Source organism: Medicago sativa, chromosome 6, assembly GCF_051527215.1.
Source record: "Medicago sativa cultivar Bolivia chromosome 6, Bolivia_mono, whole genome shotgun sequence".
Lineage (NCBI taxonomy): Eukaryota > Viridiplantae > Streptophyta > Magnoliopsida > Fabales > Fabaceae > Medicago > Medicago sativa.
Window position 1 is genome coordinate 4,059,322 of NC_140754.1, and position 27,652 is coordinate 4,086,973.

At 32.2% G+C, this 27,652-nt stretch overlaps 4 protein-coding genes across 36 annotated transcripts; 1 reads left to right on the forward strand and 3 right to left on the reverse strand.

The window, feature by feature from the left end:
• Nucleotides 1–290: 290 nt before the first annotated feature.
• On the reverse strand, nucleotides 291–4,671 carry LOC146912159 (uncharacterized). The gene is made up of 7 exons (XM_085719548.1): nucleotides 4,543–4,671; nucleotides 4,075–4,295; nucleotides 2,846–2,920; nucleotides 2,616–2,759; nucleotides 2,196–2,303; nucleotides 1,427–1,478; nucleotides 291–1,115 (listed from the first exon to the last, which is right to left on the reverse strand). Exons 2-7 carry the CDS (start codon nucleotides 4,273–4,275, stop codon nucleotides 1,084–1,086), a joined length of 612 nt encoding a protein of 203 aa, XP_085575674.1. The 5' UTR covers nucleotides 4,276–4,295; nucleotides 4,543–4,671; the 3' UTR covers nucleotides 291–1,083.
• Nucleotides 4,672–7,260: 2,589 nt separating this feature from the next.
• LOC146912160 (uncharacterized) lies at nucleotides 7,261–11,739 on the reverse strand. Of its 2 annotated transcripts, none has more exons than XM_085719546.1 (7): nucleotides 11,650–11,739; nucleotides 10,389–10,606; nucleotides 9,729–9,821; nucleotides 9,500–9,643; nucleotides 9,086–9,193; nucleotides 7,902–7,953; nucleotides 7,261–7,591 (listed from the first exon to the last, which is right to left on the reverse strand). In XM_085719546.1, exons 2-7 carry the CDS (start codon nucleotides 10,584–10,586, stop codon nucleotides 7,557–7,559), a joined length of 630 nt encoding a protein of 209 aa, XP_085575672.1. In that variant the 5' UTR covers nucleotides 10,587–10,606; nucleotides 11,650–11,739; the 3' UTR covers nucleotides 7,261–7,556. The 2 variants fall into 2 exon arrangements, with proteins under 2 accessions (XP_085575672.1, XP_085575673.1); XM_085719547.1 differs by lacking the exon at nucleotides 11,650–11,739 and adding an exon at nucleotides 11,441–11,560 and having other exon boundaries at nucleotides 7,372–7,591.
• Nucleotides 11,740–14,912: 3,173 nt separating this feature from the next.
• On the reverse strand, nucleotides 14,913–24,520 carry LOC146912161 (uncharacterized). 2 transcript variants are annotated; one of them, XM_085719549.1, is made up of 7 exons: nucleotides 24,444–24,520; nucleotides 23,433–23,764; nucleotides 22,178–22,270; nucleotides 21,950–22,093; nucleotides 21,544–21,651; nucleotides 15,705–15,756; nucleotides 14,913–15,379 (listed from the first exon to the last, which is right to left on the reverse strand). In XM_085719549.1, exons 2-7 carry the CDS (start codon nucleotides 23,742–23,744, stop codon nucleotides 15,348–15,350), a joined length of 741 nt encoding a protein of 246 aa, XP_085575675.1. In that variant the 5' UTR covers nucleotides 23,745–23,764; nucleotides 24,444–24,520; the 3' UTR covers nucleotides 14,913–15,347. The 2 variants fall into 2 exon arrangements, with proteins under 2 accessions (XP_085575675.1, XP_085575676.1); XM_085719550.1 differs by lacking the exon at nucleotides 24,444–24,520 and adding an exon at nucleotides 23,973–24,198.
• Nucleotides 15,860–20,079, forward strand: LOC146912162 (uncharacterized). 31 transcript variants are annotated; one of them, XR_015015855.1, is made up of 8 exons: nucleotides 15,860–16,734; nucleotides 16,836–17,346; nucleotides 18,127–18,206; nucleotides 18,322–18,452; nucleotides 18,545–18,618; nucleotides 18,891–18,977; nucleotides 19,192–19,335; nucleotides 19,753–20,079. XR_015015855.1 is itself a non-coding variant. In XM_085719554.1 (8 exons), exons 4-8 carry the CDS (start codon nucleotides 17,314–17,316, stop codon nucleotides 20,013–20,015), a joined length of 510 nt encoding a protein of 169 aa, XP_085575680.1. In that variant the 5' UTR covers nucleotides 15,860–16,734; nucleotides 16,836–16,970; nucleotides 17,058–17,122; nucleotides 17,225–17,313; the 3' UTR covers nucleotides 20,016–20,079. The 31 variants fall into 31 exon arrangements, 14 of the variants coding, with proteins under 14 accessions (XP_085575680.1, XP_085575684.1, XP_085575683.1 ...); XR_015015856.1 differs by having other exon boundaries at nucleotides 18,139–18,206; XR_015015857.1 differs by having other exon boundaries at nucleotides 18,139–18,206; nucleotides 18,327–18,452.
• Nucleotides 24,521–27,652: the final 3,132 nt, after the last annotated feature.

Here is a 27,652-nt window from a genome sequence, read left to right on the forward strand (position 1 = left end):
TCTTTATACTTAACCACTTACTATCAATTTAAACCCTAACATATTGTCAAAAGGATTAATATGAAAGAGTTATAAACGTTTTGAAATATTCATAATGTCATACACCTATTTGAGAACGTCCTGCAAAGCAAAGGACGATCTCAATAGTTTACTGCTTTAGCTATCAAACTAAAATTCAAACGTGTATTTAAAGAAAAAACTCACATTTTTGGGTCCAAATGCATTTTCGTATTTAAAAACAGAAAACACAACTATAATTTAAAGCAATTACAATTTACAAACAATGAAAGTTGTTACTTAAACTAAAGGCTCAAAGTGGAATTCGAAGTTCAATAACATTAATGAACCGGAAAAACTAAATCACTGTCAAGGAAACACTCTACAGTAGAAAATATGTAAAATTATTTTTCCTAATCTTTTTCTACGGTATATTCTACAAGTACCCAATTCTTTTGGTCAAAATATTAGGAACTAGGAAGAATGCAATGCATCAAAAAGAAGTTCTACATATGAAAGTTATGACTCTTGATAAGAGTTTATAAAAAGACACCCCTCCCCTTAAAATTTGGCTTTGTAAAGATGAGCTCAAGCCAATTTTAACATGGTATATGAGTCTATCGATTCGTGCCACTCACCATTTATACATGCACTAAGCTCAATAGCGTTGGACGTGAGGGGTGTAATGGGGAAAACTCAAGTCCCACATAGGACAGTTAGGACCCTTGATAAAAGTTTATAAAAAGTGGCATCTCTTATCTTACAAGCCGTTTTTTTTAAAAGACGAGTTAGACCCAATTTCAACAATAACATCAAACATCTGCGGTCGCCAGTCGTGATATAATGTGGCACCACATAGAAGAATTTTTGTGATTAACTTGTAGAACATCACAGCAGCATTTTTTTAAGCCCCTAAGCTAATTTTGGGCATCCATATGTCGTGGCAAGTTCAAATCGGCAAACAAGAAATGATTTATATTCCAAACTTTGGCAAAATTGTAACCTCCTCCAATATACTAAAACAAGAAATGTAACACCCTTGTCCATAGTTTTTGCAAGTGTCAATGTCATGTTGTCAGATGATCATCAAGTGATGCGTTCTTCGTCATATTCACCATCTACAAAAGTATAACATAAAAATCCATTAGATTTTATAATCCTGTATCAAATAGGGATATGAAAATAAATTTTGAGGCAAGCTAACAGATTTCTTTCACAATATGTGCCCCTACCAAATCCATTAACCTTTCACAATATTACTTTCAATTTTTTTTCTAAATTACATCCATTGATATAGAAAACCAAACACAACCAAATATACTTGTTGGTTTAAAAGCAGCTTTGGTTGCAAAATATAGGAATTCTCATTTATTAGGATATCAAAGAATTGAAACCTATAGAGAACTGAGAAAATGTCTTGAGGCATAACCTTGGAAATTTAAGGCCCGGCTTGCATAATAACGAGCTGCTTTGTTTTGTCCCTTAAACATTAGAAAAAGAAATGTTATTGGTAGAGGTTGAGGAAAAAATATAAGATGTTGTAATCCAAATTGAAGAGATAAAAAAAAGTCAGAACAGAATGTAAATATTCATATAATTAGGATCCTAATGCAATTGGTGTCAGTGATAACGAACAATATATCTAAGATGCTGGGCTTCAACTCAAGATATTCAGAAACTTAGGAACATATTGATGTGCTGCTAGTGATCATTTTATGTAAGTATTCCTATCATAAGAATCCTAACAAAGTTACTGCTAATGCTCGTTGATTGTACCAAGCAAATACTGGGAATTGTGTGTACAGTGTACATAGATCGAACAGTATATAACTAGCTAGGATGGTTGAACATTATGATAAATATAGATACATGTCTACCAAATTTATGGAAAGATTGTTTATATTTTCTGTCACATGTTGAACATGAATTACTGTAGTAAGTGTATAGCAAACTAAGGCATGTTGATGAGCCTAATCTAGCAATACTTTCTACAAACATCCATTTCCTTAACAAGATACCTATTGAAGGTGACAGAAAATGTAAACAATCTTTACATGAATTTGGTAGAAATGTTTCTATATTTATCATAATGTTCAACCATGAATAGAACCAGTAAATGGTTGCATTTAAAAATTCATAAAAACATAATACTTCTTAAATTCCAATGTAATTGTTTTTGAACTCATCAAAGCAATTACCCGAGGTATGTGCTGGATGGAGAATGAGTCAAAGCTATTCCTCAACTTCATAGCCTCCAGACATAAGCTCCTTATGTGTGTGTCGTTGGTCTGCCAGGGTTCCCCAAACTGTTGGAAAACCAATAACATGTGTCAGTAAATTGTTTAGGAAAGAGAAATGTATCAAAAATGAAAAGTAAAAATGAGTCAATCTTAACAGTATCTAACCATTTAGGAACAATGGATTGAAGAAGCCTTTGTTATTTTTATAAAGGGGGTAGGTTCCTTAGGTTGCTACTATTAATGTAGAAAGTATTTAATTACTTGGAATTTTCAAATAAGTATGTAATATTCATTTTATCAACATTCAAATGCCATTTTAAGATGAAGTAAAGAAAAATATATTAAATATAATAATAATGCGTAATCTATAAAACAAACCTGATTGACAACAAACTCAGAGTCTCCTTTGACGGTAACGTGTTTAAATCCTTTCATGATCGCCTGTCTCATACCTAAAATCAACGCCCGATACTGCGCCCCCTCTTTTGTTTGATGCCCAAATCCTTGCCAGAATCCATAGTACTGCAAAGAAACATAAGAGTTGGCTAAATTTTAATTATAAATGAATAATATAAGACCCCAAATGAACTGTTACATAGAATAGATACCTGACTCCCATCATCAGCAAGCAGTAAAGCTCCTGCACCAGCTGGTTCAGCACCAAATACAATGGTACAAGAAAGCTGCAAATAATACTTTGTTATACTATATTATCTCATAGATAAAATAAACGTTGATATAAAACTTCAGAGTTAAATATGACTATTAAAACTTCATAGAGGATTCAAGTTTCCCAGAACCTATACTACATAAACTATATAGACAATTTCTAAAAATGAAAAAAAGCCAAGCATAAAAAAAAAACTTTGAAGCATGGTGCTAGTTTAATAGGCCCTTTGAGGAATTGATCATTTCTAGGGTGTAGAAAGCTATCAAAGCTAACAGCATTATCCACCAATTGTAGCATCATAAAATAAAATATCTATTAGGACATTCAGGAAGAAATTTTTTATCACAAAAATAACACAATCCATTTATCTCTTCTGATTTGCATTTCAGCAGTGGAAACTCTTTTTATATTCATGTTTTTCTGTTAGTCGGTAAAAGGTTTAGTGCTAGGGGTTTGAACAAATGTTTACTGCATCCACAATCATAATCCTAAATCAAAGATATCACGTGATGCTTTGAGCAGATGTAATCTCAAACAACACTAAGATTTAGATATAGCCTCATGCAGAATGCAGAATCATTGGCCAAATTCAATTGAAAGGTAGCAGGCAGCCATAGAAAGTCGCTTTGCCGAAAAGCTACCATGAATGATCACAAATATTCTATTTATACTATATTAATTCTAAGACACCGTATATCTGCTAAGCTTTAACGATACACATTTGTCTGAATAATCTCATGAAATTTTAGAGTTAAATATGACTATTATAACTATATAGAAAATTTCCAAAAATGAAGAAAACCAAGCAGAAACTTTGAAGCATGGTGCTAGTGAGGAATTGAGCATCATAAAATCAAATGTCTATTGGGATATTCAAGAGGAGAATTTTTTATCACAAAAGTAACACAATTTATTCATCTTCTTTTTATATTCATTTATCGAAAGCTCTCTTATACACAGAAGGTCCAAAATCAAGCTCTAGCGCTCGTCTAAACTCAGGCCGTTAATGAAACGAGTACATGGAACTAAGGAGGAACGACCTCTAAATCTAAATGTATCAATGTGATTGTTAATTAATCTATCTACATCAGATGTTGCATAGTAATCAAAAACATTAAAAATCATCCAATCCATAACATTTTGGAAATCGAGTTTAACATTTCTCACCTCTCGGTTTGCAGCTGGTTCAACCTGCGATTGAAGTGTCTTCAAGGCGTTGATGATTTGATTAAACTTGGCATTCATCCGTTCGAAATCGGATGCAATGGCCACTTCCAACTGTTTTGTGTTTTCTTGCAACTCTTTAACTGTTTCCTTTACTTGCTTCATTTCAGCTTTAAGTTCCGCAATTCCCATGTTGTTTTCCATTGTGAGATTAAAGCACCAAACTGTAGTGAGCATAAGAAATTAATAACAGAAACAAAAATTAGCAAAAAAACAAGAGTTTAATTACTATAAAGCTACAATGTAAAATTATTGTCCAAAGATAATTAAATTCAATTAAACAAATCATTGTGCAAGAAAAAAAATATAATAACAAACAAATAAATAAAAATCAAAGTAAAAAACGGTTAGAACGAATCACAATGCGTTGCATTTGAATGAAGAAAATAACAGAAGATGAATGAAACTTACACAAAACGTGATTTTTCGCTTTCTTTTTCTCTTTCCGATTCTTGCTCTAACGTGTTTGTTTGTGTAGAGTCATACACAAGTCACAACATGTAACAAATTTATGCAAACAAAAAACTAACTATAGTGAAGAAAGAAACTAACTATGGTAACTCTTCTATTCACTATTGCGGTAATGAAGATTAACTAATGGTAAAGAATCAAATGTCATGTAGCACAATCTTTTATTTTTTTAAGCATTTCTTATGGGGTATATAACCGATCTTTAAGAGTGTGTTTGGATTGAGAGTTTAGGAGGAGAATGCGGGGAGAATTTGCTTTTTTTTTTTTTTTTTTTATTTTTAAATTATGGACTATCTAACATGTTTTTTTAAAATAAATTAAGTGTGATTGAAGTATTATATGATCGTTTATCATGTTAATATGTTAACTTCTTAAAAAACATTTCATAGTGAACCCTCCCCTCCAAAACCCTCCATCCAAACACACCTTAAATGATTGATTGTTATAGTTTAGTTCAGTTGGTAAAGACAATGCATAATATATGTAAGGTCCGAAGTTCAAACTCCGATCACCAGAAGAAAAAAAATGATTGATTGTTAAAGCATAGCGTTAATTAAAAAAACGGTGATGTATAGATTTTTTAATGACGATTTTTTTTAACAGAAATTGAAATGAAAAGAATCTTAAATAATAGCGAAATTGTTTTGTTTAAATAATTCAACAATCTATGACAACGGCGTAAGAAACTTGATAGTGTATTAAAGTTATTGAAGTAATAAAATGTAAAGTTCGTCTTAACAAAACTTGTTTTAATCACTACTTGAAATAAAATCAAATATGAGTTGGATGGCGAGCCACCACGAGATATTAAGTTTCTTACTGCGACAAAATGCCTCCTTAGATCCCGTAAATTCGAACGCTTTTCAAAAACAATGTTCTCATTTTATAGACTAGGGTTTTGGAGCGCTTAAAATCGTGTCACGGTGTCTTCATTAATTTCAAATTTTTATTCTGGCACTCCCAAAATTGTGGCACGGTGCTGCATATCGTGCCAAGATTTGCAAGTCAGTAGTCAATGCTCCATTCTAGAACCTAAATCGTCCCACGATGTTGAAAACTGTGTCACAATCCTATTAAAACAACACCATTGATTTTTTTTTTTTCTTTCGAATTCTTCAACTCTAAGCTATCTAAACATGTTATAGACTCAACTAAAACAAATAATAAACTGACGAAAAAATCATATGACAACATGTCATTAGAGGCAAAGTCAATTTTACTTTAAAGCATCTGAACATGTTGAATCGATTCTACACCTACAAAATCAATTCTATTTAAAAGTGAAATCAAATTTAAAAGTGAGGATATTCATCTATATAACGATTCATTTAAAAGTCACATTTAAAATATCCTTGTAAATTACATAATTGACCGTGTAAGCTATCTAGTTTTTTGAATATCCTTGATCTAGTCGATTCTTGTAAATTACACACTAGTTCCAATTAAGGTTATATGGTCAAACTCTTGCCATTGAGATGTCACGTAATGAAATATGTATAGTAATGATATTAACAACACAAAATACAAACAAACTTACACAAGTATTAGTAGACAACTATTCTTATAGTTGTAATCCATCTATATAACGATTCATTTGCAAATTTGGTGAAAATGAAGATGATTCAGCTCCCTTCTGTACAAATAAAGGTTCGAGTGGGTGTTTGTTGTTTTACTCAAATCAATAACATTTCATTAGTGATATTAAGGTACAAATTCATGGATGAGGATATTCAAAAAACTGATACGTCACACTAGCATCAACGTATGTTTTACCTTGCAAGCTCTTACGATTTATCCAAATTAGTTCTTCCTTCATAAGAATATGAATCTTGAAAGAAAATTAATCACTTATTGAAGTTAAATTTTTCTCCAATTGCAAACTTTCCAAAGACATAAATGGTATAGGGCATAAGCTTAAGAACCAGATATACAGATAGAAAAGCAGATTAATAAGTAATAACATTAACTATATACAAATTAGTTCTTTCAGATGATGTTTCTTATTTCTTTACAGTTTGCTTTTATAGCTCGTGACAATATAAGTCTCATGACTTTAGACTAGCTTAAATGCAATACTACATGTTTTATGCTTAAGTTTCACATCATCACCTATCAAAGTATGCATTATTTTAAACCTTTCACCCACCTCAAGCATGACACTGACTAGATAATAAGAATGTTTGCAGGTACACCCCAACATCAGACAATCAAAATCTATTTTGTCACGGCAATCAATTAGATCCCTATATTTTAACAACGTGCAATCAATTTGATCTCTATATTTAACCACTTCCGATCAATTTAATCCCTAACATGTTGTAATAAGGACTAGTATGGGTAAAATTTGACAGAGTCAATGATATTTTTTAAATATTCATAATGTCGTTGACCTATTTGAGAACGACTTACAAATTAAGGGTCGGATTTGGTGTTTTGCTCCTTTAGCTATTAAACTAAAAATCAAACGTGTATTTCAAAGAAAAATTTCACATTTTTGGGACTAGATACACCTTATTTAGAAACAGAAATCACAAATGTAACAAAGTTGTTACTTAAACCAAAGTTGTTGTTTAAACCAGAGTCGGAGTTTAAAGTTTAATAACATGAATGAACTGAAAAAACTAAATCATGATGTCAAGCAAACACTACAATAGAGACTATGCAAAATCAAGTATTCTAATATTTTTATATTATATGTTCTACAAGTACCCAATTTTTTAGTCATATATAACATCAAACACCTTCAGTCATGATATGATGGTCACCAGATAGCCAAGAATTTTTAAGATGAACTTGTAGAAAATAGAAATTCAGGGCATCTATATGTCGTGGCAAGTTCAAATTGGCAAATTTGTAAACAAGTAACCCTTGAAAAGTAACCTCCAATATGCTAAAACAAGAAATGTAACAACACACTTGTCCATAGTTTTTGCCAGTTACATGCTGTCCGATGATCATTCAGTCACGAGTTCTTCTTGAACTTGACCTTCTACAAAAGTTTAACATAAAAATCCATTAGATTTTATATTCTTGTATCAAAAAGGGATATGAAAATAAAATTTGAGGCAAGCTAACAGATTTCTTTCACAATATGTGCCCCTACCAAATCCATTAACCTTTCAAAACATTGTCTAAATTATATCAATTGATATAGAAAACCAAACATAAACCAAATATACTTGTTGGTTTAAAAGCAGCTTTGGTTGCAAAATATCGGAATTCCTCATTTATTAGAATATCAAAATATAAAAGATTAATTGAAACCTATAGGGAACTCAGAAAATGTCTTGAGGTCTAACCTTCAAGATAGAAGGCCCGGCTTGCATATGCATGAGCTGCTCTGTTATGTTCCTTGAACATTAGAAAAAAGAAATGTTAGTTGTATTGTAGAAGTTGAGGTAAAAATATAAGAAGTTGTAATCCAAATTGAAGAGATAAAAAATTTCAGAACAGAATGTAGATATTCATATAATCCTAATGCTAGTTGTGTGAGTGATCATCATGAAGCTAGGATGTCGGGCTTCAATTCAAGATTTGAACCATTGTAAATGTTTTCAACCTCCATATTTGGTTGATTTAATTTGATTTGGTTTTTCCACAAAGCAAATACTCAATAAAAACAGGGGGAATTGTAATCTAAAATATAACCAAACAAGCCAATAACTGCAAATATTCATAAAATCAGGAGCAAAATCATGTGGTGCTAGTGGTCTTTGCTTGCAAATATTCATATAATAAGAAGCTTAATGAAGTTGGTGCTAGTGCTCTTTGATTCAACACGAGCAAATATTAGGAAGTGTACAGAGATTGAACAACATATAACAAGCTGGGATGGTTGAACATTATGATAAATATAGATACATCATACATGTCTACCAAATTCATGGAAAGATTATTTACGTTTTCCGTCACATGTTAAACATGAATTGAGTAACGCTCATAGTTTTAAATACAGGGTTGTGTAAAATGAAGTTTCTTCTATTAGGAAAGAAGGGAAGGGAAGGGAAGGGAAATGAAAACAAGCTGCAATAATGTGATATTGGTATAATCTCAAGTTCCCACAGAAACACAGGGATTGGATAAAGATATAATATTGGTGTTTTGCAAATTACAAACTGAAGATACATGGATAGTAACCATAACTTATTAAGCAGCAAACTTACAATTCAGTTGTTGCTAAATTAAATGCAACCATATGACACATTTATTACTATAGTAAGTGTATAACAAAGCAACAAATTAAGGCATGTTCATGAGCCTAATCTAGCAATACTTTCTAGAAACATCCATTTCCTTTAGATAACTTATTCAAGGTGACGGACAAAGTAAGCAATCTTTACATGAATTTGGTAAAAATGTTTCTATATTTATCATAATGTTCAACCATGAATAAAATCAGTATATGGTTACATTTAAAAATTCAAAAAAAATAATGATTCTTAAATTCAAATGTAATTGTTTTTGAACTCATCAAAGCAATTACCTTAGGTATGTGCTGGATGGAGAATGAGTCAAAGTTATTCCTCAACTGCATAGCCTCCAAACATAAGTTCCTTAAGCACGTGTCGATGGTCTGCCAAGGTTCCCCAAACTGTTGGAAAACCAATAACATGTGCCAGTAATTTGTTTAGGAAGAAAAATGCATAAAAAATGAAAAGTAAAAATGAGTAAATCTTAACAATATCTAACCAATTAGGAACAATGGATTAATGGAGCCTCTGTTTTTCTTAGAAAGGGGATGGGTTCCTTAGGTTGATACTGTTAATGTAGAAAGTATATAATTACTTAGAATTTTCAAATAAGCATGTAATTTGATTTAACAATTTATTTTTTAACAACATTCAAATGTATTTTTAAGATTAAGTAAAGAAAATGCATACTCTATAATATAACAAACCTGATTGATAACATACTCAGAGTCTCCTTTGACGGTAACGTGCTTGAATCCTTTCATGACCGCCTGTTTCATACCTAAAATCAATGCTCGATACTCCGCCACTTCATCTCTTTGATACCCCAGTCCTTCACTGAATCCATAGAACTACAAAGAAACACAAGAGTTGGTTATATTTTATAAATAAATGAATAATATAAGACCCAAATGAATTGTTGAATAAAGTAGATACCCGACTCCCATCTTCAGCAAGCAGCATAGCTCCTGCACCAGCTCGTGCATTCATCTCAAAAGCGGCAGCACCAAATACAATGGTACAAGAAAGCTGCAAATACCACTTTGTTATACTATATTATCTCATAGATAAAATAAACTTTGATATAAAACTTTAGAGGATTTAAGTTTTCCAGAACCTATGCTGCATTAACTATATATAGAATTTCTAAAAATGAAGAAAGCCAAGCATAAACTTTGAAGCATGGTGCTAGTTTAATAGGCCCTTTGAGTAATTGAGCACTTCTATGGTGTAGAAAGCTATCAAAGCTAACACCATTATCCACCAATTGTAGTATCATAAAATCAAATGTCTATTGGGACATTCAGGAGGAGAACTTTTTATCACAAAAATAACACAATCCATTTATCTTCTTTTTATATTCATTTATTGAAAGCGCTCTCATACACAGAAGGTCCAAAATCAAGCTCTAACACTAGTCTAAAATCGCGCTATTAATGAATGAGTATTTGGAGCTAAGGAGGAACGGCCTCTAAATTTAAATGTATCAATGCAATTATTAACAAATCTATCTACATCAGATGGTGCATAGTAATCAAAGACTTTAAAAATCATCCAATCCATAACATCTTGGAAATCAAGATTATCATTTCTCACCTGTAGTTTGGTTGGATCAACTCGTGATTGCAGTGTCTTCAAGGCATTGATGATTTGATTCAGCTTGTCATCCATCTGTTCGAATACGGATGCAGTGGTCACTTCCAATGGTTCCATCTTTTCTCGCAAGTCTTCAACCGTTTCCGTTACTTGGTTTATTTCAGCTATAAGTTCCGCTATTCCCATGTCGTTTTCCATTGTGATATGAAAGCACCAAACTGTAGTAAGCATAAGAAATGAATAACACAAACAAGGATTAGTAAAAAAAAAATAATATCAAATATTTACCACTGTAAGTATCTACTAACATTAAAGAATCTAACAAAGACAAACTTAGAACAACAGAAAAAGGAAACTAACATAGATAAGAAACTAGTAACATCTCATTCACAATATTGAACTAAATTAAAATTCATTACACATAGCTTAAAATACATTCACAATATTGCAAGTTCTTTTTTTTTTGCTTAGTAAGACATGTTTTTGAGCTTATAGCTTATGTCTTATATGCTCATTCGACAAAAAAAGACCCGTTTGGCACTTACTTACAAGCTTAAAGCTTATTTTTACTAGCTTATAACAATTTTTAATAAACTAGTAGCAGCTTATAGCTTAAATCTTACAGCTATCATTATTTATCTCAATTTTACCCTTGCAATCTTAACTGAAAAAAATTAAATATATTATTATCATGTTTATAAACTAGTAGTTCAACCAATATATCATTATCATGTTTATAAACTAGTTCAACCGCTAATTTACCATACAGTACAAATTCAATCAGCTAGTTTATCTGCTATCAGCTATAAGGTATCTTAGCTTATCAACTATATGCTTTAAGTTCATCAGTTATAAGCTATCTTATCAGCTATTCGCTATTTATTTTTTTACCAAACATAGCCAAAATTCATTAAACTCGGTCTTGCATTTTTTCTTGACTTTTTTCTTTAGTATCGTTGTTACCAAAAGAAAGAAAAAATCAAATAATCACATATTAGAAATAAACAAATAAATCAAAATCGAAGTAAAAACAAAAAAAAATGAAACAGAACCGGCGCCGGAAACTGAACAGAACCACCGGCGGCGAACCAACTACTACCGGCACCGGAGATGAAACAAGAAGAACGGAACTTTACTTTAATGCATTTTATCAAACCAAAAAAAAAGTGTGTGTGTTGAAACAAACGGTAAAAAAATCAAAAGCTTCGTTGAAATAAGTGATTATTGAATTGAATTTTCAGAGAATATGAATCACACTCACTTGTTGATTTTTCTTCAACTTCAATTCTTGCTCAAGTGCTTACTGGTTAGAGTCGCGCACAAGTCACACAAATAGTGTGTAAAAAGTAACTATGGTGAACAAAAAACTAACTATGGTAAATCAAGTGAGTACTAAAGCGGTAATAATACATTTAACCAAGGTAATTGTAGGAGTATACGAGTAATAATGTACCTTTTTTAGGGAAGTAATAATGTACTCCCTATTTTTAGTCCCTATTTTTAAATACATACTCCCTCCGGTCCTTATTATAAGAAACATTTGACTTTTTAGATTCATTGTTTAAGTGATGTATCTCGTTATAAACGTAGACTAGATACATCACTTAAACAATGAACCTAAAAAGTCAAATGTTTCTTATAATAAGGACCGGAGGGAGTACGTACTATATGGTAAAGAATTGTATGTCACTACTATAAACGTTGATAATGCATATTTGAATGTTGTAAACGTTACTTGCAATATTAGAAATAATGATGTTTTCATATAAATTATAGTCCTTTAATTTTTTACTAAGTTTAGTTTCTTTGATTTCTTTAAATTTTAGTAAACTTATTAAGTGATATTTATTATTGTATTTTTTTACTTTGGCATTTAGCTCAAAAACCAACAAAATTAAATAGAATGAGGTGAAAGCAGCTTAGCTGGCATTTTAGGCATTAAGACTTTTTATTTGCAAAGGTTTATGGGTTTTCTTTTATATTACTTGTAAAACAAGTTAACAAGTGTCGTGAATGAATATGTAAAATAACTGTCCAACATTTATCACGTATTATGATGTTTGTTCTGGTGAAGGGTCTAACTGTCAAAAGTCCTTACATGGTGCTCTTGGACCGGATCATAACTACATGTTGTACCTTCAACATGTATACCCAACACTTCCAGACACGCCCGTTCCAGGAGATAAGTGTCTATTAGAGTTGGCTCATATATGTACCTCATATGGTTCATTATCTGATGGAGCACATGTTGTGCCAGTTTGGCATAGTACAAATCATTCTCAGGCATCCACATTAGTCTGCTTCTGCCACGATGACCTGACAACATGTGTTTGAATTCTATACTGAGTTTCTATATAGAAAGTGCTTGCCCTGCATGGTATCGAGACATCATTCACATACATGAGATGATATTTCATCAATTCACATCTATTCTTGTTGGCTTGTTGCCTAGACCTGCAGAAGATTCTCTGAGGCCCTTGATAAGATTGTTGCTAGATATTGGACCACGGTTTGGTCGCATCAGAGACATAGCCTTGGAGATAATGGCTGGTGGACAAGTAGAGAAGGGAAGTCCAACATGGCAGGGCTTGGAGCAGAACATGGCTGAGGCTTAGGGAGGTTTCTTGTATCGTTGGAGGAGGAGAGAGTGTTAGGGGTGGACATTCTTTATTGTTCCAACTTCTTCATGCAAGGTCACTTATAAAATTCATGTGACTTAATGTTCAAATAAACAAGGTGTAATAAAGATCAAGGATCATGGAGCCATGCAATGGTAAATGAAATTTAAAAGTGTCGTGTTAGTTGTGTTTATTATTCCTCACAATGATTGTCCGTGTTCTCAACCAAATCTCTAAGTAAAGAATACCTGCACCTCGACATTAATGGTAACCATCCACAAAATGGTTTGAACTTTGCTCCGAGGTTATATGGTTTGTACAAATAAAGGTTCAAATGTATGTTTGTTGGTTTACGCAAATCAATAACATTTCATTGGTGATATTAAGGTACAAATTCATGGATGAGGATATTCCAAACTTTTTCAAATAGAAAAGTGGGTTTAGAAGTAATCACTAATAATGTTAAATGTAGATGAACCACTACGTATTAAACTCCACCATAAAATAGAGTCAAAGTTGCAAAATAAAGTTCGAGTTAACAATGTCAAAATTTTCGACACATAAAATTTGGACAAACCACTATTGTTCTACGATACGCAATTTAGCACGAAGTGTTGCCAAATTATGGCAATAACAGAGTTGTAGCATTGCAGAATTTGAACAAGGTGCTATTCTCCTCCGTGACAACTTTGAGGAAAACGTAAAAGTTGTAATATATAGTTCAAGTTAACAATATCAAGCCTTGGACACACAAAAAAATGGCTTTTATCTATGTAGCACCGACACAAACAAGAGCTTTAGATTTCGGATGATGTTTTTATTTATTTATTGACCTTTGTTTTTATAACTTATGACTATAAGTTTCACGTCATCACCTATCAAAGTATGCATTATTCTAAACCTTTTACCCACCTAGAGTATGCATTATGACTACAAGTTAAAGTTTTCTCCAATTGCAAACTTTCCAAAGACATAAATTGTATAGGGCATAGTCTCATGACTTTAGACTAGCTTAAATGCAATACTACATGTTTTATGCTTAAAGTATATATGCATTATTCTAAACCTTTCACCCACCTCAAGCATTACACTAACTAGATAATAAGAATGTTTGCAGGTAAACCCCCACCATACGACATTTAAAATATATTTTGTCATGGCAAAACCAAACTGACACAAAATGTTTCTAAATTTAGTGTAGAAATTGAGGGGGAAGTGAGTGTTTAGTCGATGTAAATGTGACACAACTTATACAACCATTATAAATAAGTAGCGTTTTTGGATAATAAATATATATATATATATAAAAATCTGTTTTGCAACTGAAATAACTACTCAAATAAATTCCATAAGTTATTTTGGGTTCACCCAAAGAAACTTTATATGCATTTGTTAGTTTTTCCATTACAAAAAAAGCTGTCTTAAGCTTTAGCTAATTTCACGAGCATCGTCCAATGCTTTTGGGACTGGCCTCATTCATATAAACACTCTTTTTAGGTTTAGACAAACAATCAAATCAAATTAGTCTTACTATGTTATACAAGATCCAATGTCAAATAGGTTATTGTCTGAATATTTAAAAAATGTCTCAAACTCTTGAGTTGGTCCCTATATTTAACCACTTATGATCAATTTAATCCCGAACATGTTGCAATAAGGACTAGTATGGGTAAAATTTCGACAGAGTCGATGACATTTTTGAAATATTCATAATGCCGTTGACCTATTTGAGTATGACTTACAAATTAAGGGTCGGATCTGGTGTTTTGCACCTTTAGCTATCAAACTAAATTTCAAACGTGTATTTCAAAGAAAAAACTCACATTTTTGGGACTAGATACATCTTATTTAGAAACAGAAAACACAAATGTAATTTAAAATAATGATAATTTACAAACAGTGAAAGTTGTTACTTAAACCAAAGCTGTTGTTTAAACCAGAGAGTTTGAAGTTTAATAACATGAATGAACTGAAAAAACTAAATCACGATCTCAAGCAAACACTCTACAATAGAAACTATGCAAAATCAAGTATCCTAATCTTTTACATTATATGTTCAACAAGTACCCAATTTTTTAGTCATATATAACATCAAACACCTTCGGTTATGATATGATGGTCGCCACATAGCCAAGAATTTTTAAGATGAACTTGTACAAAATAGAAATTCAGGGCCATTCAAATTATATCTGAACATCGCAGCAGCATTTTTCAAGTCCCTAAGCTAATGTAAACAAGTAACTCTTGAAAAGTAACCTCCAATAGTCCAATATGCTAAAACAAGAAATGTAACAACACACTTGTCCATAGTTTTTGCCAGTTACATGCTGTCCGATGATCATTAAGTCACGAGTTCTTCTTGAACTTGACCTTCTACAAAAGTTTAACATAAAAATCCATTAGATTTTATATCCTTGTATCAAAAAGGGATATGAAAATAAAATTTGAGGCAAGCTAACAGATTTCTTTCACAATATGCGCCCCTACCAAATCCATTAACCTTTGACAATATTACTATCAAAAAATTATCTAAATTATATCAATTCATATATAGAAAACCAAACACAAACCAAATATACTTGTTGGTTTAAAAGCAGCTTTGGTTGCAAAACATTGGAATTCTCATTTATTAGAATATCAAAATATTAAAGATTAATTGAAACCTATAGGGAACTCAGAAAATGTCTTGAGGTCTAACCTTCAAGATAGAAGGCCCGGTTTGCATATGCCTGAGCTGCTCTGTTATGTTCCTTGAACATTAGAAAAAAGAAATGTTAGTTGTAGAAGTTGGGGTAAAAATATAAGAAGTTGTAATCCAAATTGAAGAGATAAAAAAGTCAGAACAGAATGTAAATCAATAAATCTTACAAAAGATAAAAGCCATTCCTGGCCAATTTATCCTGTAGATCAACATTCTGGTGGGATCGATTTTCTTCTACAAACTAATGGCAATTTCATTTCGAGTGTCGTAAATTCCGGTGGCTACCCCATGTGATTGAATTTGTTTGTATGTAGATTTTCGGCGTGAGGCATGGTTGTCTAGGGTTCAGGCTTTGTTTTGGAATGTGTCCTTTGTCTTTATCGAAGAATCCAGCGTGTTTGTACGTCATCTTCCTCCTCTATATTCTCATGTTTTGTTTTGTTGTGGATGTACTTGATCTGTGTGTGTCGGGTTTTTCGTCGTTTTGTTCCGTAGTTGTTGAACTCTGTCTTGCGGTGAAATCTCTATACTACCCCATGCCCTTTCAATATATACACGTGTTGTTTAGTTGCTGTGATCAGTTTGCAGTTCCGACTTTCGTTCTTCACATCTCTCATATGTGTGTGTGGAATTTTTGTTTCTGAGATCCAGTTCCATTTTCTGTGATGGAGAACTCCTTTGATTCGTTGTCTGAGGTGATGCCCGGAAGGGAAAGTTGGCGTTTTAAGGTTAGGTTTCATCGCGGACTGGTTGCTGTGTTCATTGTTTGGTTTCATGTTAATTGAGTTTTAGGTTCATTCTGTGATGGAGAAATCAGTTGATTGGTGGATTGAATTTCTCTGCTCAAGTATCAAAACCTCACTGATATCACTTTGGGTCTGATTTTGAATTTGAGATGGAAAAATCCATTGATTGTTTGTCGAAACTCTGATGTGGTTCATGGTAGAGAGACATGGAGGATTAAGTCCCAACCTTTTTGAAACCTGATCAACCAAAATCTGTTCAAGTTTTGCTGATTGATGAGAAGGTAATTACTTTCATTTTGTTATTCATACTTGGTAGTGATTTTCCTCTTTGAATTATGTTGAATTATGTAATTGTGAATCATACCCTCTGTTATTGTTATAGGATGCCACAACTAGGAAACAATTGCTGTATGTTTTTCAGAAGAATTGGGACCTAAATATGGAAAGTAATCTAAATACAATATTGTATACTAATGGAACTACTGTATTGCAGGTAAGTTTCTTGCCGTCAGAGAATGTGGGTTTAGGCATTGGGTTTGTTCAAGTCATTATCATTTTTTGTATTTGATTTTATGCTCATAACATGTTTGTGAAATTGACTCAGGATAAGAAACTAATGTTGAATCTACACATGATTTTTGCAAATTTTTCATTTCTCTAGATTATCATGTAAGTGCTGATCTTCTTACAATGGACTGTCATTTGCATTGCTGAATCCTTTGTTTTTATTTGGTTAGTATTTTTAAGCTCCTCAAACTTTACATATGACAGGTGGAGCGGTTCCTAAAAGCATTCAAGTTGAAGAGTTTTTGTTTTAGTGTGATTTTGTCAACTTATGAATTTATAGCTACATATGAAAAATGGAGAATAATTTATGCAATTCGAGAAGGCAGGTTTGAGTTATTATGCCATAGAACCTCTTATTATTTGTTTAAGTCATTGTTTTGAAGCAGACAACCAAACTCAAGAGCTTTGCAAACAAGTGTGATGGAGTATTATAACTAGCTTATTTGATAAACACTTTAAAGTGATTTCTCTAAAGTGATGACTTCAGCTTATTTGATTTATCTATTTATTTATAATTTATAACTAGCATTGAATTTCATGGAGACTTATTATATCTTTGTTTTCATTTTCTACCTTATAGATAATGAGTTTGAATAACATGAGATAGAAATCGAGGTTGGGATTAGTAAAAATAAAAGGGAATTCACAGATTTTGTTCTCTGCCCGTTTGTGTTGAGAGATTTCATTTTGGCAAATCTAATCCAGGTCATGGATTTTGAATTTCGTATGTTAGTGTAGATAAGTGATAAAATAATGTTGCTTTTCATATTTTGAATTTCAATAACTCTTTCAAAAGAGAATAGCCAAATTGTTAACCGTTGAAACACCAATTTAGTGAGTTCAGTTTTCACTCAGTTGTTTAACTTGGTTTTGTCAGATTCAAATGCCTTTTTCTGCAAAAATCTGTTGTACTTCTGCTGTTGCATTTTGTCAGAATGATATCAATTTGATTTTGTTGTTTGTTATTGTCTAAGTTGCAGATAAAGCATTTGTTATTGTTGTTAATTACTATAAATATTTGCATCTGGGATGGATCTGCTCAAGTATCAAAACCTCGCTGATATTACTTTTGTTTTGTGTTTGTTATTGTCTGAGTTGCATATAAGGCATTTGTGCAGAATGTGATGAATATAACTAGGCTCTTGATCAATCCTGACATTCCAGAGGCTCTTCAATTGAAGAATGGGTATGTTTTTTTTTTATTATATATCTATATAACTTTGGAATTTTCTGATGTAGATGTTATTGTATATCAATTGTTGTGACGCGTGTGGTATATTTATGGGTGGGATTTGATGGAGTTGAGACATCCAAGACTGTTCCCATACTTGCTCCCTGTGTAAGGTCGTCTTTTGATGAAGTGTTTTAGCGATTTTATGCAAAGAAAACCATTGCTCAGCTGACTGATATACCTGACGATGGAACTTTTATTGTAAGTGCAACTGTTAATGGATTGGTTGAAGGAATTTAGTAGGAATGAGAGTTATGAATATGACTGTGGTTGGGTGGTTGATTGAATTGCAGGGTAATTTGGAATGGGAAGTGATTGTGTACAACTAAAGGGAGATGGGATTATTGTGGTAGTATGAATTGTTGAGGTTGTTGTCATTGTCTATTCTTTTTACTCTGAAGCCATTTCCTGTGTGTGTAGATTCAGTTGAGTTTTTTTGGTACAAGTAGATTCAGGAAAGCTTTTTGAAAAGGAAAACAGTTTTTACCAAATATTCTTTTTTTTGGGGTCAAATTCTACCTTCTTTTGTTATGAACTTATTACTTGATTTTTTCTTTATATTTATTTTTTATTTTTTTGGGTTTTGTTGGATATCATTCATCTCACATGTTATTTCTATTTGGCCTTTTTTTGTTGCAGAGGAGTTTCATGTCGAGCCTATTTGTCCACACCAGATTTGTTTTGCTTAATAATCATTCACTTTCACGATTGTTGTCCTGAACAAAGGTATAGGCAATGAGAAACAAACAACTGCATTCATACTACATTCTTATGAGTATAGCCACAATTGATATTCAATAATGAGAAACATGTTTAGTTGACAATGCAAGACATCTATTGGACGATATTATGCTTTTGGTTATTTTGTTTTATTTCACTGCTTTTTGCATTTCAGTGATTGTGAATTGGTTTGTAATTAAAATAGCTTCTATACTTGCAGCTTCGTTTACAATCAATGGTCAACTACACTCTACAAGTTATAATGTATTTTGAGCACCATCATCATTATCATATATCAGACAGTGTTTGTTTTCCAGCTTGGTGTTTGTTTCCCAGCTTAGGATTTTCAGTAAAAAGTACAAAGGTATACCAACTCATTTCTTCATCTTATATATTTCATTCTAGGGAAGTTTTTTTAGCTTTTAGAACTTTAAAATCTAACTTTTTTTGAGTTATAAAGCTTTATAGTCTTAAAAGCAGGTTACCTTAAAGTATTACTTTGTTAAAAGCAGGTTACTTTTTCAATAGGATTTTAAAGAAGTTTTTGAACTTACATATCTGACCTTTTTGAATCTATGAAGCTGTATTAGTTAGTTTAAATCTCCATGCCTTTTTACAACTTCGAAAACTGAACTCTTTTAACCGTGTAAAGTCTTACTTGGTTTAAAGCTTCATTTATTTTTAAAGAGGGTTTTAAAGAGAAGAAGAAACTAGCTAATATAGAAGATGAGATTAAATTTGACACAAGTTTAAAGATTGATGAGACATTTTCGTGTAATAGCTGCAATCAAGAAACATCTATGGAGAAGCACCTTATGCTTGATAAAGCAACTTCAGCTACAACATTTAATTTTAAAAGGTTTACCAGAGGTGGATATACTGTCAAATAAATTTACAGTCATGTTAGTTTCTCTTAGGATTTGGATTTTGACTCATTCTTTATGTAACACCTACTTCTCATACATTATCTATATGCAGTTATTGAGCATATATGATATACACCTAATTCATGACATTACTTTTGCTCTGTACATTCTACTCTAGAAATGACATTTGATGGATGATGACTCTTTGGTAAAATATAATGGAAAATTCTTTTTATAGCTTAGCTTAACCCCATTTCATAATTATATTTATATAGGTTATGTTTGAAAATTTAAAGTTATGGTATATCCAGTATTGATTCTTTCATATACCCATGGATTGTTTGATTAATGCACGTGCTTTTTGCAAAAATGTAAGCGGATAGCACTAATGAGTTATAATACTTTGTAAATGATATATACATACATGTATCATTCTTTCTTGACTCTGTAGAAATGTTCAACAAGCTGTTCATGATAGTCTATTTGCTTCACCAACAAAAGCATTGAATAGCAAGCTTTCAATTATATTTAATTGATATTCGTAATTTAGCTTTGTTTTCGTGGATCGATTGACATTTTAGATTAAACTGGACAGTGCAATGTCTCAATATAAAAGAAGAAAAAAAAAATTGTTGTGTCATCCATTTCTAAGGACAAATGTATTGTGTAAATGTTGGCATTCTTTTTTTGACCATTGGACATATTTGCAGTAGCACACCTAAAGGATATAAAAAAAGAAAGAAAAAGAGAAATTTTGGGTAGCCGTGTTAAACCAAATTATTTGACCCTATTATATGAGTACTTATTTTCTTGTGTTTTGATCATGAACGGCTATTAAGAAACATTAAATAATCATCATAAAGATTAAATTGATTTACTCACTTACTAATAGGACCAAACATATTATTTAACTAATAAAAATGAGCATGAATTTTTTTTTTGTTGGTTTATACGTATGAAATAGAGAATCGATGCAAGAATATTTTGTAGATGATTTTAAAGTTTTAGTGTTCTTAGCTTTTATGTTCGTGTGATGTGCACATCGTTTGGTATGTGTTGTGTCGTCGGCTGTAACGCGCGTAATATTTAGTTCTATACAAATTATCGTGTAGATTGTCGACGACGTGTAGTCGAATGTCAACCGTTTTCCACCCGTGCGTCGCACGGGCACAACACTAGTATTCATACAATTAGGACCCTAATGCTAGTTGTGTGAGTGATCATGAACAATATTAGCTAAGATGACGGGCTTCAATTCAAGATTTGAACCATTGAAATGTTTTCAACCACCATATTTGGTTTATTTGATTTGATTTTTCCACAAAACAAATACTTAATAAAAAAAAAAAAGAGGGGGAGTTGTAATCTAACAAACATGTCATAACTGCATATAAATTTTCAGAAACTGAGGAGCATGTTGATGTGGTGTTAGTGACCTTTGCATGTAAGTATTCCTATAATAAGAATCCTAATAAAGTTGGTTCTAATGCTCTTTGATTGTACCAGGCAAATATTAGGAATAGTGTACATAGATTGAACAATATATAACTAGTATACGGTTACAGGAACATCCATTTCCTTTACAGATACCTTATTCAAGGTGACAGACTAAACAACTTTACATGAATTTTGTAGAAATGTTTCTATATTTATCATAATGTTCAACCATAAATAGAACCAGTATTTGAACTCATCAACGCAATTACCTTAGGAATGTGCTGGATGGAGAATGAGTCAAAGTTATTCCTCAACTTCATAGCCTGCAGACATAAGCTCCTTAAGTGCGAGTCAATGGTCTGCCAGGGTTCCCCAAACTGTTGCAAAACCAATAACATGTCAGTAAATTGTTTAGGAAAGAAAAATGCATAAAAAATGAAAAGTAAAAATGAGTCAATCTTAACAATATCTAACCAATTAGGAACAATGGATTAAAGGAGCCTTTGTTTTCTTAACAATATCTAACCATAAGTATATAATTACTTAGAATTTTCAAATAAGCATGTAATATTCATTTAACAATTTTCTTTATCTACATTCAAATGCAATTTTAAGATTAAGTAAAGAAAAATATATTAAACATAATAATAATGCATACTCAATAATAAAACAAACCTGATTGATAACAAACTCAGAGTCGCCTTTGACGGTAACATGCTTGAATCCTTTCATGACAGCCTGTTCCATACCTAAAATCAATGCCCGATACTCCGCCACCTCTTTCATTTGACACCCCAGTCCTTCACAGAATCCATAGTACTACAAAGAAATACAGGAGTTGGTTATATTTTAAGAATAATGAATAATACAAGAGCCAAATGAATTGTTGAATAAAATAGATACCCGACTCCCATCTTCAGCAAGCAGTACAGCTCCCGCACCAGCTGGGGCAGACATCCCAAAAGATTGACCACCAAATACAATGGTACAAGAAAGCTGCAAAATTACTTTGTTATACTATATTATCTCTCAGATAAAATAAAATGTGATATAAAACATTAGAGTTTAATACTTCATAGAGGATTTTATTTTTCCAGAATTTATAGTGCATAAACTTTGAAGCATGGTGCTAGTTCAATAGGCACTTTGAGCAATTGAGAATTTCTAGGGTGTAGAAAGCTATCAGACCCTAACACCATTATCCGCGAATTGTAGTATCATAAAATCAAATGTCTATTGGGACATTTGTTCGAGAAGGAGAATATTTATCACAAAAATAACATGATCCATTTATCTCTTCTGATTTGCATTTCAACACTGGAAACTCTTTTTATATTCATGTTTTTCTGTTTGTGGGTAAAAGGTTTAGTGCTAGGGGGTTGAACAAATGTTTACTGCATACACAATCATAATCCTAAATCAAAAGATGTAATTTCAAGCAACACTAAGATTTAGATAAACCCACATGCAGAATGCAGAATGCAGAATCAGTGGCCAAATTTCAATTAAAAGGTAGCAGTCAGCCATAGAAAGTTGCTTTGCCGAAAGGCTAGCATGAATGGCCACAAATATTCTATCTATACTATATTAATTCTAAGACAAGGTATCTCTGCTTAACTCTACCCATACACCTATGTGTGAATAATTTAATCAATTTCATCCTCATGTAATCCACTCGAGAAACAATCCATAAAAGCTTCATTGCTCAACCTATAAACCCAATTTGCTCAACCCATAAACCCAATTTTCTTTTTTAAAGTAAGCAAGCTATAAAATGTTTCTAAAAATGAATGAAGTGTGATTGAATTTTAATATGATCATACATCATGGAATTCTTTCAATAAATTTTAAATCTCAAATATACACATGGCCCTACCAAACTGTCCAAAACCCTCATAACCAGTCTGGTTATGCCTTAAAGAATGTACCTCCAGAGCACTCTCATACACACAAGGTCCAAAATCAAGCTCTAACACTCATCTAAAATCACGTCATTAATGAAATGAGTACTTGGAACCAAGGAGGAACAACCTCTAAATCCAAACGTATACATGCAATTGTTAATTAATCTATCTACATCAGATGTTGCATAGTAACCAAAGACAATAATAACCAGCCAATCCATAACATTTTGGAAATCGAGTTTATCATTTCTCACCTGTAGTTTGGCTGGGTCAACTTGCGATTGCAGTGTCTTCAAGGCATTGGTGAGATGATCGAGCTTGACATTCATCTGTTTGAATCCGGATTCAGTGCTTTCTTTCAACTCCTCGGTCGTTACTTCCATACTTTCTACTGTTTCTTTCAATGATTCCATCTGAAATTCTACATTTTCAACTGTTTTTTTTAACTCCTCCATCATTAATTCCATATTTTCTACAGTTTCTTGCAACTTCTCCATCTGAAATTCTACATTTTCAACAGTTTCTGTTACTTGCTTCATTTCCGCCGTTCCCATGTTGTTTTCCATTGTGAGATTAAAGCACCAAACTGTATTGAGCATAGAAAATGAATAACAGAAAGAAAAAAAAAATCAGTAAAAAAATTAATATCAAATATTTACCACTGTAAGTATCTTACTAACATCAAAGAAACTAACATAGATAAAGAAACTAGTAACATCACATTCACAATATAATTAATCTAAATTAAAATTCATTACTCATAATAATTACAATTTTAAGATATACTAATCTACCTCAATTGGTAAAAATACCGAAATTGCTAGGTGAAACGCTATGACTAGGTTCGAATCAATACTCCTCCACTTACGTGGGTAAATTACAATTGTAAGTAAAATTCATTCAACTGAGTCTTGCTTTTTTTTCCTTTGTTACCATTGTTACCAAAAAAACAAGATCAAATAATCAAAAATTAGAAATAAATAAGAGTTTAATTACTATATACACCAAAATCAAAATCCCTAAAATGCCCCTAAGTAATCAAACATGTGCATTGCTGGAGAATCAACGGAACCGTTGCCGGAAAAAACTAAACTGTTCAAGCAAAAATCAAAAGTCAAAATCAAAAGCTACGTTCAAATAAAAAGTTACAAAAAAAATGATAAAATGATAAAATGCACCGCCGGCGAACACACCGGCTCCAGAGATGAAACAAGAAGAACAACTAAACACAATGCGTTGCATTTTGAGAGAAAACAAAGTGTTACCTTTGAATGAAGAAAATGGGATTTCTCTTTCTCTCTCCGATTCTTGCTTTCAGGTGTTTGTGTTTGTGTTTGTGTAGAGTCACACACAAGTCACAATATAACTAATTTGTGCTTATGGTGAAGAAAAAACTAACCGCAGTTATTTTTCTACGGAGTATTGCGGTAATAAAGAATAAAGATTAAACAGGTTGGTTAATTTGTTGCTCAAACAAAAAAAAAGGTTGGTTAATTTGTATAGCAACGGTATAGAATCCAATGTCACGTGTGTATTAGAGACTAATAACTTGGCTAATGCAAATTTGTATTTTGCAAAATTACATAGAATATTGTGAATAATAAAAAAAAAGGGAATTTGTCACTTTAGTCCCTAAATCAGAAGGGATTCGTCACGTTAGTCCCTGAATGCAGATAAATTGCAAAATAGTCCCTGAATGTAGACTTTGTTAGTCAATTTAGTCCCTGAATGCAAACTTCGTTAGTCAATTTAGTCCCTGAATGTAGACTCCTTTAGTCACTTTAGTCCCTGAAATTGACCATGCAGGGACTGTTTTGCAATTTCTCTTCATTCAGGGACTAAAGTGACGAATCCTCTACCATTCAGCGACTAAAGTGACTAATTCCCCTAAAAAAAAAAGAGTTAAATATATTTTTAGTTGTTAAAAAAAATTATATGTAGTTTTAGTCTCTGCTAAAACAAAATTCCTTAAACTCTTAAATTTTTGAACGATTTTTTTTAGACACGTTTAGAGTATCATGAAAGTTTCATTTACTAAAAGTTAGAATTTTTGACGCAATTGTAAAATAGTCGGTTAGAATTTTTGACGCAATTGTAAAATAGTTACTAAAAGTTAGAATTTTAGACACTCACTCGTAAGATTGCAAGTCAACTTCTGATATCGATGTAAGGACCTCTTTAATGATCGATCTGAAAGTACTTTCGTAAGTACTCTTTTTAATGGATTATCATGTTATAAGTATAATTTTCATTGTCGACGGTGATTAATCTCCGTAAAATTTACTAGATTGAGATTGAACATATGGCCACTTAATTTGTTGGTACTTTTTTTAATGATTTTATTTAAAATATTATGATAAAAATAATTATATAACCGAAATTATAAGTACTTAAAATTATCAGAAATTCTAACAACAATTAACTATACTTCTCAAAATTAATAGTTCATGAACCTCTTCATCTTTGTGGATAATGTGGTGACTTGATTGGTGTCGATTCAATACTATATAACATATTCGTTTTCCTTTTTTTTAATCAATATATATTGAGTCACTATCTTAACCATGAAAGTAAGTATGACTATTAACTCCTATTTTCAAGATACGATTTTGTTGTCGTTATAATTTTTTTTCAAGTGTTGATCCAAGTGTTGATCCACGATGAACATTTAAGAAAATGGTTCTTATTAGTTTTTGCCTCAAATTAAACATGCACAGACTTTGTATTTTGTGTGTATGTTGAGGCGTGCACCTTTTGTACTAATATGTAATGAAATTTCGTTAATGCGAAAGATAGAATTGGAACTAGGGATAGCAAAAAATGTGTACTCACGGATATTAGGAGATAAAATCGACCACGAGCACGAGTAACATAACAAGTACGTAGTATTCCCTTCCATCCTTAAGCACACCGCATCACGTTCCGAGGTATTGTCCGTTTTGAGTGTAAAGTCTTCAAGATTTTGTCCTTGGTAAAAACCGCTTCATTGGTGGAGGAGTGTGGGTATTGTATATGTCGAGGTTAAGGGAGCTTGTCTACGTTCGATTGTTGGTTGTGAAGTCGTCAATGTTCCTTTCCATCCTTAAGCACGTCACACCATGTTTCGAGGTATTGTCCGCTTTGGGTGTAAACTCTTCACAATTTTATTCCTTATAAAAGGCGCCTCGTTGGTGGAGAGGAATGTTAGTGTTTCTATATAAACTACCCTTGTCCTTTAATTCCAAGTTATATGAGACTTTTTAAGGTGTATATTATTCGTTAGTAAATTATTTGTCGAAAAAATATCATTAGTAAATTAGTAAAATTATAAAATAAAAAAAATCATATATTAGTTAAAGATAAACTTTCCCACATGAGAGAAACTAATCTTAATTATCTTGTTCATATACGGTTGTAGATTAATTTGGAAGATGAATGAGTTGGGGCAGTGGAGAAATAAAAGTCACCATGATAAGTCGTTTTCTTATACTTTTAGGCCATGTATTAGTGTCTTAGAGAAAGTGGAAAATTATGACAGTGTAACTCCTAGAAGAATTGCAAAAGGAGTAGAGATTAGAGAAATTACTTGGATGCATCGTGCTAGTTATTGGGTCAAATTAAATACCGATAGTGCAACAAAGGATGATGTTAGTGTTGATTGTGGTGGTTTGATACGAGATAAGAATGGTATCTTGGTACATGGTTTTTCAAAATGGTTGGGTCGTTTAGTGCTGAATGCGGTGGTTTTATCCGAGATACATTATTTATTGAATAAATTTAAAAAGCTAATTTTTAACTTATAAATGAGAGTGGAGCGGTGCTAGTTAACTAACACGTTAATTAATTATTAAGTTGGGAGACACAGTTTCGGATACTATATTGGTGAAACGAAGTCATCGGTAGTTAGAATTGGACCGGGAAGTGAAAGTGAGTCACATGTATTGTGAGACTAAATGCCTGTTTGGGATCCCGTTGCTTTTTGAAAAGCACGGTGAAAAATCACGGTGAAGCAGAAGCTCCAATTTCCAGCTTCAGGATTTTCACGTTTGCTTTGCCTTGGGAAGCGCAATTTTGCCTTGGAACGTGATACCAAACATGCTCTAATAAGTATGCGGATGATTTAGCAGCTCTAAATGTGAAGATGGTTCGGATTTGATTTTTATGAGGAATGTCCGGCTCATATTACACATTTATCATTTACCGATTTTGTCCGAGTTACTACTCCACGGTTAATTAAGATGTAATCTATTTTTTGGGCTTCGGCTCTCTACTTATCCAAAAACAAAAAGTTCTTAAATTTGATATTTAAATTATGATTAAATTTTCCGTATCTTAGGTTTACTCTATGTAAATAATCCAAATTTTACAAATCCACATTAAATTTCACAGATTCAAAGTGTAGTTTGATGTTCAACAATATGAATGAACATGACATTAAACAAGCACTCCAAAGTAAAAAAAAATGCAAAATCAAATTTCCTAATCCTTTTTTTTT